At 44.4% G+C, this 16,715-nt stretch overlaps 1 protein-coding gene across 8 annotated transcripts in view; it reads left to right on the top strand.

The window, feature by feature from the left end:
* Positions 1 to 16,715, top strand: part of arhgap32b (Rho GTPase activating protein 32b) — a 79,720-nt gene that overhangs the window by 44,250 nt on the left and 18,755 nt on the right. The window contains exons 1-9 of one of the 8 annotated variants that reach the window (XM_078106505.1): positions 1,582 to 2,189; positions 4,882 to 4,968; positions 7,807 to 7,944; positions 9,004 to 9,096; positions 9,909 to 10,031; positions 10,431 to 10,508; positions 12,243 to 12,324; positions 13,575 to 13,625; positions 14,726 to 14,800. In XM_078106505.1, the coding sequence (XP_077962631.1) occupies positions 9,016 to 9,096; positions 9,909 to 10,031; positions 10,431 to 10,508; positions 12,243 to 12,324; positions 13,575 to 13,625; positions 14,726 to 14,800 (490 nt within the window). In that variant the 5' untranslated portion in view covers positions 1,582 to 2,189; positions 4,882 to 4,968; positions 7,807 to 7,944; positions 9,004 to 9,015. Of the gene's footprint in view, positions 1 to 1,581; positions 2,190 to 2,855; positions 2,985 to 4,881; positions 4,969 to 7,806; positions 7,945 to 9,003; positions 9,097 to 9,908; positions 10,032 to 10,430; positions 10,509 to 12,242; positions 12,325 to 12,856; positions 13,201 to 13,574; positions 13,626 to 14,725; positions 14,801 to 16,715 lie in introns of those variants that run through there. The other 7 variants (XM_078106504.1, XM_040180160.2, XM_078106506.1 and 4 more) reach the window with 7 other exon arrangements.

Genomic DNA, 16,715 nt, shown 5'->3' with positions numbered 1-16,715 from the left:
GAGCTGGAAGCATGTTGGAGGCCTTCTGCCTGAAGGTGGAAATCCATTTTTAGCTCTGTGCCCTTTCATCTTTGTTAGGTGACTGTTCCTCAACTTGTACTTCTGTGACTTGGTAAAGTCTTTGTAAGAGCAACCACACTACAGTCAACGTTGTCATTATGGGGTTTGTTTTGTGGTCCTGATGTCTGGGATGCTGGTTGTGTCACGGTTGCAGCGTAGAACTTGGCGAGGTCACAGGAAATGAGAGTGCAAAAGCACCGACTGAAGGATGAGCTAATTATAATCTGGTTGTCAAAAGTAACAACACAAAATACATTTCTTGCTGCAAACGAATGGTTCATTTGCTAATGATTTCACACTAATGCTTTAATAGGATGAAAGAGGCGACATATTGGACGGCCATGGATGTAAACTGCCACATGATTGGTTGGTGGACGCTTCCAACCTCGAAGGGGTCATTCTAGTTCTAGACATGTCAAAGATCACACGGCTATCTGAGTGCACTGAAAGTCATTTATAGAAAAGAGGTAATCTTATTTTTAATATAGAACAATCTTACAATTCGATGAGAGTTTTAGCTTTTTGCATCGGATGCTGAAACCTCGACTGCCGCTACATTTCCTGGAAAACAAGTGACCTCCCCACACATGATAAACCAGCTCTTTCCTTTCACTGGCGCAGCCGAGGAGACAGCGTAATGAACTGGGTCATCATTGGATTATCATTTGATATTCATCAGGCAGACTTGTAGTAGAGGATTTGATGCTTCGGCGAGGCACCCCATCTTCCGGAGGAACGGCTCACCTTGAGCACAGAACGGGGGGGGACTATTCTAACTGAGTCGTCGCCACGCTTTAGCTGAAAACGTTTGGCAGCAGGCGTTGTGAGAGGAACCTTTTTTAAAGTGACTTTAGGAAGGAAGGTTGCGGCAATGAAAGTAAGTAAAAAAGTTTAAATCGTGAACCAGTTGAACTACATTGTTTTTTTTTTGGTGTTTGATCTCTTTTTCCCGCACAGAGGAACCCCCTCACACACATGCCTGCTTTCAAGCAGCACAGGATGGGATTTAGTGATCCGTACCCGTCTGGCCCTGCTTGGATTTGCGTTCTATGGAGCAAAAGGCTTTATGTGAAGTCATCACGGCTGATGAAACCTCCTGGGTTTCCTTCTTGTTTTCAGTTTGAGGTATTTGGCTGAGTAGGCCGTTCAGCAGAGGGGAGGTTATGGTTATATTTTGGTGACTCTATTTCTACTTTGCCAAGCGTGTTACACTGCGAGCTACCACACTGCGTGGTTATGCAATGCGGAGGGTGCGATGAATTTGAATACAGATTTAAATCGGCCTCTATCGTGTATGTAATGTTGTTGACACAGTTCATTAATGTGTTTTGAGGTGTAATGCATTGCTGTCCTTTGACCAACAATTTGCAAGAACTGCTGATTTTTAAAATGCCACTGTGGAAAAGGACAACTGGCCAAACTGCACATGTGGAAGGACATAAACGCTCCCCTCCCCGCCCCCCTGTTACCTCCTGCAGTACCTCTCCTCTGCTTCTTTTTCTCCCTCCATCCCTGCTCTTTGTCCTGGGAACGTACCAACCGGAGAGGAGGAGAGCGGGGGGAGGGGTGAGCCAGCATGTCAGGCAGGGGGAGAGAATAGCATGTGGCCGAGGGACAGAGCGATCAGACACGAGGCAAGCAGACGGACAAGGCAGAAAAGAAAGAGAAGCGGTTTCTTTTTTTTGTCCGGTAGTTCGCTTCTGTCATTTCCTGCTGCTAATGTAATTGCGTTTTTAAAGTTCTGCCCGCTGTCGAGCCGTCAGAGGGAGGAAGTAAACAAGGGGAAAGAAGACGAGGATGGTTGAGGGTGCAACGTGGAGGAGATGAAAGCTGTCCCGTTGAGGAACCCATCAAATAACCACCTCCACTCATCCAGCCCCACCAGCAGCACAGCACCCCGCCTCTCACTGAGGCAGCTCACCCTCTGAGTGAAAGAAAGTGGAGAGCTGACATTTCCGTCCCGCTGAGGGCAGAAGGACTGTGCACGGACGGGGCGTGCATTCTTTTACACACACTCCCAGAGAAATAGACTGGGGACAGGTGTTGGGAGTATTAACGAGGGGCGACTTGCTGCACGGCATGAAGGGAAAGGAGTGTGTGTAGGGACTAAAGGAAGGACTTGAGCTGCTGTGAGTACAACGTGTCTTCTGTCTTTTGGACTGTACCCTTTGGCTCTATTCTGCTGCTGTGCAGTTGTCAGAGCAGCGTTTCCCCTTTGCCCTTGGGTGCCTGCAGGACTCGCGCGTGTCCAAAATACGGCTGTTGGGTCTGAACTTTTTCTTATTCTTCAGGGACCTTTGTTAGGGGGGCAGTGCGGCATCCCCTCTGTCTCTGCCTGTTCTCCTGCATTCCTGGTATAAACAAGAGGAGATCACAGACCACACGTGCATGCGTAGTTTTCTAATATGACTTTGTACAGCTTGAGGGCATAGAGAAAGCAATCGTGTTCTGTTGTCACAGTGATCTTTGTTGGGATATTTGTATTGCACTCCCATTGTCAGAATAATGTAGTTTGAACTTGAACTCATTTTGAGTATCTATTGTCCTGCTAGCCCTGAATGTAATCTGTTGTTGCTGGAGCCACGGGGACGAAGTGAGGTTCTAAAAGAAATTTGTATATATATTTTTTGGGTTTCTTAAATGACTTTACTGCTGTCAGTTTCTCCAAACTAAGAACGTACCAGCCGCCCCTCCGCTGTAAGTAAAACGCTGACTCTGGATCAGTGCCTCATACAGCTCCACTTCAAAACAGCCATTGTCCCTTGGAGCTCATCTTCTAGGAAGGTTCCCCAAATGTTTTTTCTGCTCACATGCTCCCAATTAAAGATGATGATGCAGCAGGAGGAAAGTCAGTGAACTGTTTCACTGTTGAAGGAAAGTGGCGTAATGTTCCTGAGGGAAGAAAAAGCGGACAGTTAGCGAAGGTGAGAGCCGTATTTATTATGAATCTGACGGTCCATAACGTATATGACTAATAATATTTCTGGATGGATGCAGTCCTCAGGGGAAAAAACTAAAAGTCAAGCCACGCTAGCTCTGAGTGCCTTCAGCTAAATGCTAATGCTAGCATGGTAACATACCAAGGTTTACCAGGTATAATGTTTAACCTGTGAGCACGCTCACATAGACTAACGATGAGACTTCAATAGTACATTTTCATTTAATGTGGGATATGGGATTACCAGAGTTATGAGCTTGAGGGGGACTTGAGCCACATTGCATAGCATTCCACCCGTTAGTGAAACATTTGTCCGGACAGGATGATCAAATGAAAGTTCGACACACAATATTACAATCCATGCCTGATCTGGACTGAAGAGGTGTAAACATTCCTGATGGCAAACATGCTGCTCTTGGCCCGTCTTACAGCACAGCTTCGAGGTTTGATTCGTTCTGTTCTAAAACAGCAATGCTTTGTATATTTTATTCAGTTGTTTTGTTGCAAAAGCTGTGATCTCAATCACAACTATTACACTGGGCTTTAGGCTGCTGTCTTTTTAGATAGATAAGATACAGGCCCAAGCCCTTAACCCAGTGGCATGCGTAAACGTCACTCACCTCCAAGGTTTGTTCTTGATGAAGAGATTGCTTTTGCTTGTGCAGCGAGTGGAAAACATTCTGGGTTTCTCAGCACTGATACTGAGGAACAACAGAGGGGTAATTGGGACTTTTGCTGTCATACTAGATTTTGTTTCTGAAAAGAAACGGCCATTGTTGTTCCGAGAAGGCTGCTCCTCCTCCACTCCCGTCTTTAAATCAAGCGCTCTTCTACATGAAAACAACAACCCTTCCATGTGTTTTTCTCCCCTCAATGGCACCGTGACATCGTTGAAACAATATCTGTTGGGAGCACAACTCCTGTCTACCTAGAAACTCTTTTATTTTATCTGAACAAACTTTATATTTAACATAGAAGAGTGAAATCTGAAATCTATGCAGCTGTGAGAGAGGTGAAATGTACCAATTATGTACAAACCTAAGGAGCACTGAGAGCAACTCATTCAGAGATGGTGAAGAGTTTCACTGGCATCCAACAATACAACCATTGTTGCTGACGGAGACTCCCGGGAACCCGGAACTACTTTCACATGTGATACAACTTTAATCTCATAATGTTTTGTAGTGTAGTAATGTCTCTAATAGCCTCATGGAACTCAAAAGTGCTTCTTCGGCATGAACCTAATGACCTATCAGCTGAACTTTTATGATCCTGTCCAGCTTTTCTTTAGGGATCTGCCTTGTTTTTACAAAAGTGCTCCATTAAGTATAACTTACAGGACAAACGCTGTTACTTTGGCCTTTGAGTGCAGCTTACCGCAGAACTGACAGCGGTCACACAAAATGGCGGGAATTGAGATTTCCCGTTCATACACATTAGGGCCACCCTGCGTCTCTTTTAGTGCATGAGAGCGTAGAGCGCCGATAGGCGATTCGCCCCAACCAGAGCACTGCTGCCGTTTCTCTGCCGTGAGGCCGGCTCTACAGCCTTCTTTAGAGTAGAGCAGAATATCGCCGCGAAAGTATCTTCCAAGTTAATGAAAGACTTCTCCACCACTGTTTGACAGGAGTTCATGTTTATTTTACTACTTTATTAAGGCTGCAGCATATTACACTTAGGACCTGACCTGTCGTGGCTGTCATTAAAAACCTGCCTGCCTGACAGACTTTGGCAAACTTAGGCTCATGAATATAATTTGAATATAATCAATGGACATAATATAGATTTCTGCTGTCCACCAGTGACCTCTGGATAATGTACTGTCTGATTGTACTTATTTTCGTGGAATAACCAAAGGTCTCTATTGTCTCTGTCTTTTTCAGTTGTCCCTCGGGGATGAACAGTGTGAAGTGACGCGAAACGGCTATGAGTCCAAGGAGCTGGTGTACTTGGTACACATATACTGCCAGGTAAGAGGCCACTGGGTGTGGGTGAAGCTAGCAAAAGTGCAGATACTTTGCACACCCTTGACTTCCACAGCAAGCATACACACAGAAGTGTGCATGCCTTCATCCTTTCTCAAAATGACGGTTCTGCAGAGCCGGCCATCGTGGCTGCGTTAAAGCGCTGGCTCATCTTCCGACATTTCAAGATATGTCGGAATTTTGAAACTCGTTTGAAAAAGAGCTGTTTGGTGAGAGATTCTGAAGAATGTCTGACAGGAAGGACGACTTCTTCAAACCTTGAGGCGTACAAAAAGTACACACATTTCTGCATATGTTAGAAATTTTACCTCGGCTGAGTTTTGGAGATTGAACTGTGTTTTCATCTAGTTTTCAGTGTTTTCCGTGGAGATGCCGTAATATTTTAAATCGTTCGTTGGTGCCAGCATCCAGCAAGTATCATTTTGTAATGATTGTGTGCAGAGGCCTTACAGAGCGTTCCCACAAAATGTTAATGCTGTGTACATGGGGATCTTTTTTTTCGTGGTTCGTAGTTTGATTTGTGTCATTGCAGAGGTCGTGTCAATGGAGAAATCACCTTTAAAATCCCTTTTGAAGAAGTGATGTCAGAGTGAAGTAACAGCCATGTTATTTATGATTACATCATATCGTTTTGCAAGACATGTAATGAACCCAAAATGGTGCATAGCCTTAGAGTAGAGCACACATGCACACCAGCTGCTCAGAAGCTTTGCTCCAGCCGCCTCCAGTGACATTTTTGATTTGGGTTCTCTGCATTTCCCTCCACAGATCATATTCCATTTGCACAACCTTGGCAACTGCACACACACGTATGTGGCTGTCTACTTGGAAATTCCAACTTCTTAGAGCCATCGGAAAACTGCTAAATCTCCTCTAGTTCTATTTGGAAGGGGGGGCGGGAGGGGGGTGCAGGAACTGGCAAAGAGTTTAAACAGTAAAAGTAGCACAGCGAAGTGAGATTGGTTCCACAGACCCAGAAAGGGGAGGGGGGGGGGGGGGTAACCACAAGCACCGTCTGAAAGTGGGGCAGGACATCATAGAGAGCTCCTGGAGCCGTCCCAGAGTGTCTTACCATCCAGTGCTTTTAAAACACCACAAGGATCAGTTGGCTGGGTGGTGCACTGCAGCCCCCGTCACTAAATCCCTGGTCTGGGTACAGAGCTTTCTAGGGCAAATCAAGGAAAATGCCTTTTTCCACCGCTGGTCTTTCTCTTTGTGGGTACTGAGGTTTGAATGAAAGAGACACAACAGATCCAACTATAATAAGTCTTTTAGTTTGAAGGAGTGGTAGTTAATGATCGCTTTGCCCCTTGCACTGTTGCCATGACATCGCTTCATTTTACCATTAAGGGCTCAGCCAGCAGTTCATGTTCTTTGTTTGTGAAGGCATTTCCTGTACCAAAGTTTATATGTCCGGGAGAGACTTTCTTTTTAATTTAAAAAAAATAGAGATTGAGAGACAGATGTTGTATTTGAAGCTTGAAAAGAGGAGTGTCCGTGGGGACAAAAGCCGAGCTGGGTGAAGAAGATTTAAATGTGGGCTTGTCACAGTTTATACTGATTGAGGCTGCTGGCTCATTGTGTTGTACTATTAACACATTTCAAATGCTGGCAACAGAATGTTTGGTGTCAATGGTTGAATGCCAACCCAAGAAGTGTGTTTCTGAGAAAGGAATGACCTAGTTTGAGAGATCTTTCTTAACGTTGTCCCCAAAACAAGATCTGCCAAGAAATCTTTGCAGTAACAAAAACGTTTGTTTGTTTGTTTGTTTGTTTGGCTGTTTGAAGTCAGGAGAAAGGAGCTGAATAGATGCCGCTGACCCACAAAATACTGCAGTGATGTTATATTATTTTAGGCTAACCCGAAAGTTACACCCCCCCCCCGGTTCCCTCTGCAAAATCCAATGGGATTATTAATCCATCGGATTTTGGATTATGCAGAAAAAAAAACTCTCAGGCAAATGCAGGTTTATCATCACCCACTCATGAAGAACACCACTTAGATTTAGGATTCCTGAGGCGTGGATGACAATCGGCAGACATGAAAAGCTGGCATTATAAACAAACGTGACAAGGCTGTGAAAGCAGACTAGCTCCGTGTGAAGGCCCAGACAACTTCTGTATTTTCATCTAGCCACTTTTGACAAGTGATCGGATTTGGAGAAGCACAGATACATTTCTATTAGACGGATGTTGAGAATGTTCATTTTGTGTAATGATGAGAATCACAACATGTTAATTATTCTGTTCAATCAAACCCAATTTCACACCTCAGAGCTCAGCTGATGGGGAAAAGGAAATAGGTCCCACACTGGAATTCCGACTCTGCCGAGTCAACGGCAAGGAGATGGTTGAGCCAGTGGCGCTGTGTGTGTGTGTGTGTGTGTGTGTGTGTGTGTGTGTGTGTGTGTGTGTGTGTGTGTGTGTGTGTGTGTGTGTGTGGTGTAGATCGGCCTTCATGAAGAAGACCGCAGCAGTGGTTTGCATCACATAGGAAAACACCTGCTATATAAATGCATTTTTTCCTTCCAAAGAATGCTGCGAAACCAGAGCTGAAGGACAAACTGTGAGCCCATGTAGCTGTTTACACATTCGACAGCTGAACCCACCCTCCCCCATGGATTTAGCTAACTGAATCTCACATTGTCCTGAATGGAGACCAATCACTGTCTGCAAGTCACTGAGCTCCACCACGAATCTGTTTAGAAACAGATGATAAGCAGACACTCTTATTTAGCAGCAGCTGCATAGAAACCTCTTTGTAATAAATGAATTTGCACGTGTGCCCTCGTAACACTTGTGTGTTTCTGCTTCCTTCTAAAGGGTCGTAGTTGGATTGTGAAGCGCAGCTATGAAGATTTCCGCGTCTTGGACAAGCACCTGCACCTCTGCATCTACGACCGACGCTTCTCACAGCTGCCTGAGCTCCCTCGACTGGACAGTCTGACTGACCAGTCTGAGGTCAGCGCTGAAAACATGCGCGCGCACACACACACACACACACACACACATTTGCCGTATCTTTAGCTGCAAACTGAAGCAATCAGGGCTGCAAGCAAAAATAAGCCAATGTGGATTTAGATCCCTTTTTCTTCACATTTGATCTTGAAATAAATCCTGGCTCCATGGAACAGCTTACTTACCATTTTTTCACACTTAATATGCTTTTTTAAAATATCATACAGCTTTGTTTTTGCTCCTGGGCCAACCATTACTTAATCAGTCAAATACGGTGGTATTTTCTGCACGTATAAACATGCTCACTGTGCTTTGATATCCAGTATGATCCACATGGCATTTCTCTTTGGAATGAACAAATCTCCCCAGATACTCCCTCTTCAGCCCACCCGTGAAATGTATTCTGATCCAAACAAAAACCTTTATGGTCAGATGGAGGCTCTAAAAGGAATTCCGAGGTTAGGTATCAAATACAAACTGGTAAAACCAGTTCATCACAGAGGGCCATTGTGTGCCTGGACGCTTTGAGAATAAAAGCTTTTACAAAGCAGCCTGCAGTGCTCCATCAGTGCTCCATCACCAGTGGCTGCTTTTATACGATTTTCCCTAGATTTTATTCAACACCAGTTTGAATGTTGACCACAGCAGAGTCCCGGCAGAGAACAGTGTCACTGATGCAACTGCAGGCTTAGGGCTCAGCTACTGGAGCCCGACCTTGCAGTCTGTCCACTGCTCTCAGTAAACTGCAATGTAATTGTTACCAAGAAACTGAAGATGTCAGGCTGCAGAAATATAAAACTAAATGATCCTTGAATTTTGAAATCATAGCGGTAGTTTTATTTGAAGACGTTTACTACCATGCAACACTCTTCAGCTGGGTAATCAGCCACAGATTGTTGCCCAGGAAACGCATAACATAAGGAACTGATTGTTTTTAATGCTCATTGTTAACACCCATTGTGACAGCTGAGTTTAGTGTTCAGCGAGTTGTGTATCTGTTGTGTTGTTGAGTGGTACCATATGAAGTCAGCTCTCTAACTGGTGTGTTTTCTGCGATGTTAGTCCGTTTCCCAGATGTTGTTGGCTTACCTCTCCCGGCTCTCAGCCATCGCGGACAACAAGATCAACTGTGGCCCCGCCCTCACGTGGATGGAGGTGAGAACGCATCTGGATGGCACACACACCCATTTCATTACAGGCTGACACGGATTTTAAAGAAAAAAAAACTGTCCAAGCACCCACAGAGGGTGAAAAGGACCCTCAAACTGCACTGCCGAGCAAACAGCAGCTTGTGCTCCTGTTTTATTTGCATGTATTGAAGGTAGTTAATGCAAAGATTTGCCACAAAATTTGCCACTTTCAATGCAAATGAGACTCATTTCAAAAACACTTCCATTCGCTAGTTGAATTAAAAATGCAAAATCCTTTCAATGTTTTAATAGAGTAGTAAATCATGGATAGAAGAGAACCAATATTGTTGTCATTCCTAATACCCCTGTAAACACACCTGCATTATCCATCAGTGTTTGTGGACATAGTTCTTCTGTTTTGGTATTTTATTTATTTATTTATTTATTTTGTAATCCTGTGTAAATACAAGGTAGATTGCTGTTGGATACAAACACTAAATACAGTGTGATATCTGGTCGTCGTCATTTATTTAAAGCCACACATTGTTTCAGTGAAATGCTCAGCGTCTTTGGAGAGTTGATTTTAAGTGGCTGACTTTATTAAAACCCAAATACACGTCTTAGTTCCTGACATGACGTTTGGAGGAATGCTTCTGGACAACTGTGTTCATGGCCGTACTCAACATTTACACCAGGTACTGCAGTATGATCCCAGCAACAAACCAGCATTAACTTCAGCACAGGGAAGGAAAAGTTGACGGGATGTTGCAGTGTCATTTTGCATGTTAGCCAATGGCTGCCTCTGTTAAAAAAAAGAGTCATCTGTTTGTGTACTAGGTTGACAATAAGGGAAATCATCTGTTGGTCCATGAAGAGTCGTCCATCAACGTGCCAGCTATCGCTGCTGCCCACGTCATCAAGCGTTACATCGCCCAGGCCTCAGATGAGCTGTCCTTTGAGGTGACAACAACTGTTCTCTCTCTCACACACGCACACACAATATTGCAGTATTGTGTATTGCGTTACACCCAATTCTGTTCACTGTTAGCTAAATAGGTCAATCTTTAGACTTCGCCTCAGGATCCATTGCTAAAACACAGAAGGTAGACGAAGATGATCTTTTCTTTCTTTATTAGAGATTTTCTGTCTCATATTCTACTGTCAACATATAGTGACAGCTTGAGCAAACATAACCAAAAGTTATTTTTACTAAAGTCACTAGCTTTAACAAGATGATGCTCTCAATTGTTGAAATTGATAACTATACAACGTTATATAATTTCTTATATTCGAGCAATTGCTGTTGAATAAAGGTGAATCGACGATGGGGCTCATCTTCTATCCCCTCTCACTCGGCAGGTTGGTGACATTGTGTCAGTGATTGACATGCCCCCGAAAGAAGACACCACATGGTGGAGAGGGAAGCATGGCTTCCAGGTACGCAGCTCAAACCACACAGAAACACCCCACACACCAGTTTCATCTTTCTCCGGCTGCAGGCTTTTAATTAGGTTTGTGCTCAAGGTGGTTCGAGGACAAGGAGAGAACTTTCTTTTCGTAAAAGCCGATTTCAAACACCCCCAGAGTTTGTCGACAGACAAAGCGAGATGCAAATCCTTTTTCATGCCAAGCTTCTAAAGCAAATTTCAGGGTGTGTAAGATCGGACCGATTCATATTCCTGCACATTCACACAATAGAACGAGTGATCCATCTCTCAGAATCCTGTAGTTATTTCCACATGGTGCGCATCACATATAATCTCAACAACCTTAGATTTTGGACGTCCGTAATGAAAGATCAAGGCCGTATGTATTTATTCTGTGTGTGTGTGTGTGTGTGTGTGGAAAGGCTACACTCAGACAAATATGTATGACCATAACTCAGGAACTCACACGCTAGTTATGGACATTTCACAAGTGTCTGGTAGGATAACATGATTTTGCACCGACGCAGGTGCTGGTGGACGGGGGGCTCCCAACCGCGACACGGTACTTTTAGTTTGCCGGACTCCTGTGCTGGCGTCCTGGTTCTCCCCCTCAAACCAGTTCCATCAAATCAATGAGAGCACTGTGTTTTTGCACAAAACCTGGCGCTCATTTCTTTTGGGGCTGATTTTACGCATTCTGCCCCCCCGAGTTCACCTTAATGTGGTAGATTCAGCAGTCCACTTCCTGTCTTCTTTAGACAAACAATCCTACCGAAGAAGAGCTCTGGATGTTATCCACTCAGAACTCCTTATTGCTCCCCGTGGAAAATGCCCCATTAATAATTAAACACTGGGAATAGATATTTATGCAGAATGTTTTGTGGGGTAGCAACATTGTCCGGTAGATTTAAACTGTAGGTGCATGTAAGTGTGTAGCAAGAATAGAAACACCTACTGTGTCTTGCAAGTTCCTGAATAAATGGTTTGTATTATTAGAAGAATAACAGCCTTTGAATAGAGAGGCAGTTTTCCTCTGATAGGTGTCAACTATGCGCCCTTAATGACCTGCACAAACTTTGACCTGTGACCTCAGGATTCTAGCTGACGCGGCGTGGTGAAGGTGACACTTCCATATCTGTTGAGCAACCAAGTAAACCACAGGAGGCTAAAGGACAGGAACATTTGTTACTTTAGTTCTGGAATGTTTCTTGTTCTTAAAATATTACAAGTTCTCAGAAGACACGTGGGCATGTTTTGAACAGGAAAATTAGTCCTTTTGAAGCACAAATTATCTGTTAAAGTAGCCCTAATTTATTTCCCTTGAGCAAAAGACACAAAAGGGTAAATCATGTCTGTGCTAATTCCACAGAGATAACGTATACAATTATTTTGAATTACTAACTGCCTGAATCTATGTTTTTCCTTCACACGACCCCCCCTGCTTCAGGTGTGTCACATATAGAGTCCTGCAGTATCCACAGTGTCTGATAGGAGGTAGTAAGTCGTTTTAGAGGCTGTGTCTGTGTGTTTAAGAGCGGCAGGTACACAGACACACTCATTGCATTACATTACATGTCATCATGTAGCGTGGTCATTTCCACACAACCAGATCAGATCTTCACAGTGCTTCTAACAACAGTACCCGATCGAAGTGACAACTCCTCCTCGGTGTTCATTTTATGTTCTAGATGGGATTCCTTCCTCCCGACTCACCCAGCCTGTTTCTCTCCCCTCACCCCCCCAGGTTGGCTTCTTTCCCAGCGAGTGTGTGGAACTCATAAACGATAAAGTGCCGCAGTCCATGACCAACACGGTGCCAAAACCAGGTATTCAGCTCCTCTTAAAGCATTCAATGGGTATGTGTTGGAGGGAAGTTGCTATTACTGGTATGGTTGCGTTATCAGGACGTGATCAGCTTCTGTGATGGCTGACGTGGTCCTGGCCGTGTGTATGTATATGTCATATCTTTCCCACAAATGCCTTTGCTGGTGACCTGTGTGGTGGTATTTATCTTGTTTAAAACATAGGAGCTCAAGTGGAGGGTTGGATTATCCTAGAATATATATATATACATCCCAGTATGTTGATTCAGCAGCGCCATGCAAATTGACTCCAAACAACTGAAAACAGATAATCTCCTCACCACGAGAGTGTAACAGACAAATAAATAATGGAAATCCTTCCGAAATCAAAGAACATCTTGAAGACCTTTGGCGGCTTCAGTGTTGAGACGAACTTGAACTTTGCCCTCGCTTGTTCACACACTGAATCATAAATAGCAGCTGGCGTCCCGTTGCTGGGGCCAGGCCTTTCTGACTAAAACCTCTTGTGACAATCCACGGCTTCCAACTCTAAAGAGTGATCTGACCGATATGACTCACCGACACAACCCTCCGTTTGGCTTTTACACCCCCACCAACAACCCCCCACAGCCCCCCCCCACCAGAGCCACAACTAAAGGGGAAGGCATGTCATTATGGGATCGGGTTTTGCTGCTGGGGATGAAAGGGGGTTCGGTCTGTCGGGCGGTGTAGACTTACCCGTTGCAGTGCTCCGCGCAGCCTGCTCCGACCCTTTCTGCCGGCCCACTGCCCTGCTTTTGAGCAATGATGTCGTGCTTGTTGCTGATGCTCTGCTTGTTTTGTTTTGCATGTGTCCTAATTTGTCATTCATGCTTCTGGTTTTTCTTTCACTATCAGCAGGTAAAGTAAATGATTTTCATATCCTGAATGTAATCAATATATATTCTCTTGAATTGTAACACATCTCTGTTATTTAGCGGTTAACTTTTTCCCATAAAATCAATACGTGTTTGTAATAATCAGCATATTAATGATCAAAGTCTATTATTTGGGTTTGTATGACCTGCATATACACTGTTGGCAGTGATATGAACCTGATTTAAAATGAGCAGATCTTTGATCAGGTTCCCTTATCAGCAGCAGAGCGAATGACTGAATGTAATGGCATTGATGCTGCTGCCTGTTCCCCACTGCAGTGCGTCATTAACACACTGCTACGTGCAGTAGCGTTAGCATGTGTCTTGATTTGTCTGACTGTGACTCCTCTGCCTCAGCCTCCCCCTGCTCTGGCCTGCAGCCTGCTTCTTGGAGTCTCTTCCCTCCCTGTGCGTGCTGGTATACACACCTCATCCACATCCACTCGCCCCGCATTCACCATTATGACACTCATATGACCGATTGTCTGACTGGAGTTAAAGTAATAATCCATAAGACTTTCATTCCTGCGCTGCGGTTCAACGCTACAGAATTCTGGGGGCAGCAAACACACCTTGATCTAAAACACAATAAACGTGCAACCAGTGCATCTTCACAAACCAGAAGGAGGTTACTCTTAAGACTCATGAGACCAATGAAAACTGGTTACCCACTACTTTTTATATATATAGTAGTGGGTAACCAGTTTTAAGATATATATTTAAGATATATATATATAGTAGTGGGTAACCAGTTTTCATTGGTCTCATGAGTCTCATGAGTAACCTCCTTCTGGTTTTCTGCTGTAGTTCTATGAAGGAACTGTAATCCTGGTTGGTTGCATGTACTGAAGAGTTGGAGGTGTGCAGCCTGTCCCTCAACAGCCGCCTGTGGTTCTCCCTCCTTTTACCATCACCATCTAATGTTGCCACACTTCCGTGTCCTGTGTCTGCTTAACGAGGGCCGACTATAAATATCTGTGTTAACATCAGCAGTAACCTAAGGGGATAGTCGGGGGGTTTTAAAGTGGGGTGGCATAAGGTTTTAATCCATAGTCGAGGGAACACTTGAACCAATACTGAATGTTTTAGGGGTCGAAAATATGTGTTGATGAACTAAAACAGAATAAATGTATACGCTGAAAATAATTCTGGCTTTAAGAATAAGTACAGGTAAAATGAGTTGTGAAAGTCTTAAGGATTATAACTTCAGAGTTAAATTAATCTCACAAAACAAGACTTGTTTTATTGATAAATGAAATTCTTCTTTAATTGAGTGTACTTTATGACTGAGCATTTTACTTTTATCCGCACACGGTCTCACAGAGCGCTTTATCTTTGCATGAGAGTGTCATTTCTATGCAAAGCCGCTGACCTCACAGGTCCAAAGTACACTGTTGCCCTGTTCTCTAACTTGAAGTGCTTCTCTCCCTCTGCCGATTCTCTCATGTCTCCATCATGCATCCAATCCATCTGTCTGTGGGGCCATCTGTCCATCGGGCTGCATGCAGACTTGGAGATGGAGAGTGTAATACAGGACAGTGCATGGGTGGCCGACCCGCTAAACCACTACAGCCTAAGTTCAGGTAGACAAATATCCTTTGGTCCTGTTGCTCTTCCACTCTTAACCAGAAGCTAACTACACCCCCCCCCCCCCCCCCCCCTCCACCCCCCATGTGATGTGTTTGCACTTATTGTATGGCTAGTCTATGCCTGGGGCAGTAGCGTGATGTGTAGGTTATAGCTTCGCTCTTCGCTCTATATAAGATAATGTTGTGCACTCTTTGGTGTTGCTTTATAACATTTCAGAACGTGATAAGAGTGTTCCGTCCAGGCCCTTTAACACACTTATACACATAACCTCAACGCTCTGATGGTGGACCGCTAAGGATCTGCGGAAATGGCTCTTTTCGCCATTGTTCAGCATTCACTTTAATTGTTCTAACCTCACACTCTTAGAAAAGATCCGTGTGATGCAACAATTGCCATACTCCCCTGTTCAGTTTGCTACCTAAATTCCGGCAGATGCCTTTTACGTTACGAGATGTTTCTTATCGTCCTGCTGTATTTTGGGTGTGTTGCAGGTTTTGTCAGAATGGGTGTTTCTGTGTGTGTATGTTGTGTGTCGGTATTTGGGGGATATGGTGTAGTGGCGTAAAAAGCAAATCCCACCGTTTCTCTCCAAAAGAGAACAACCTTACGTCCCCCGTCTCACTGTTCTTTTTCAGTGACCCCCCCTCAAGGTGCGTGCACGGCTCCAGGGGGGATCCAGGTCACTACAGTGTTTCTCGAAGCGGCTGAATGTACGCCTTGTCTGGGCGGGGGCCAGCTGTGTTTGCGTTGTGCGTCTGAAAAGGCGGCGCTTTGCGGCGCTCGGCCTCCAACGGCCTTGATTTATTTTAATCCTTTTACAATGCGGGGGCCTGTAAACCCATCCATTGAGCGCTGAGCTTTGTCCTGCAACAGTACGGATCCCTGTCTCTCTCTCCATGGCGACCGAAAGAGCACATTCCTGCAGGGAGCCACGCAGCAAAATATGTGCTCTTCTGCCTCGATCCACTCTGCTCCACCACTAACCTTTGCTGTTCCTCAGTGCAACTATGGAAAATGCTGGAATCTTGTTATTAGTCTTCTGTGTACTTCTGTATTTAACAATTACCATACTGCTGTTTGTAGCTATGTTTATCTTTGCAAAAAGATATGCCTCCTAGTGGGATCGAGAGCTGAGACTACTCTGTTCTAAAGAAGAGATGACATTTAAATGACATTGTTTCCAGGTTACGTACTAGTAACTGACCCAGATCTAGAGCCTTCGTCGTGTCCGACCAGTGGTTGGGGCAGATGTGAAGACAGCTGCTTATGTGAGTGAAACTGGACAGATCATGTGTGATACAGAGTGAGATTTCTCCTCCCGTTCCCGAGGAGCTCAGGTCATTTCCTGGCGCTCCGGTTCCGGGGCGTGAAACTCTGCATGGCCCCTTGTGTAACGTTCTGCTCTGTAGCTTCAATAACAGAATGTTGTTGTAGGCTGCAGCTTTGTTGGTGCGGAGGGGGCTGCTTTCGATTACCCACTTGGACCGTGCTGCAAAATGACCGAGTGTGTAAAGCACAAAGATTGTTGTTGTTGTTTTTTACCCCTTTGCTGCATTTAGTGTCACTGAGAGTCACTGCTAACTGTGCGGTGTCATAGAGTCGTATCGCATCATTATGGCAACTTTTGGTGTCCCATTTTTAAGACAAGTTATGTATGTCGTTCTAAAGCGTCCAAACTAGTGCTACTGCAAAATAACTTCCCTTGTTCTCGCTGCATTGCAAGACCAACATAGATTATTCAGATCAATGCAAAACAGCTTCAGTGTTTGCAGCATGTCATCAACATCCAAACTGCTTCCTGCTATCCAAGCAATCCCTCGCTACTTTAAATTTCAAGGTATAATGATAAACATGTGCTAGTAAAAAGAACTTAAGAAAGTAAGAAGTAGACTAATGAATTAGAGGAGA

The sequence above is a fragment of the Gasterosteus aculeatus genome, chromosome 7, assembly GCF_964276395.1.
Source record: "Gasterosteus aculeatus chromosome 7, fGasAcu3.hap1.1, whole genome shotgun sequence".
In the NCBI taxonomy this organism is placed as follows: domain Eukaryota; kingdom Metazoa; phylum Chordata; class Actinopteri; order Perciformes; family Gasterosteidae; genus Gasterosteus; species Gasterosteus aculeatus.
Note: the sequence above shows the minus strand (reverse complement) of the source record. Positions and strands in the feature narration are given on the sequence as shown.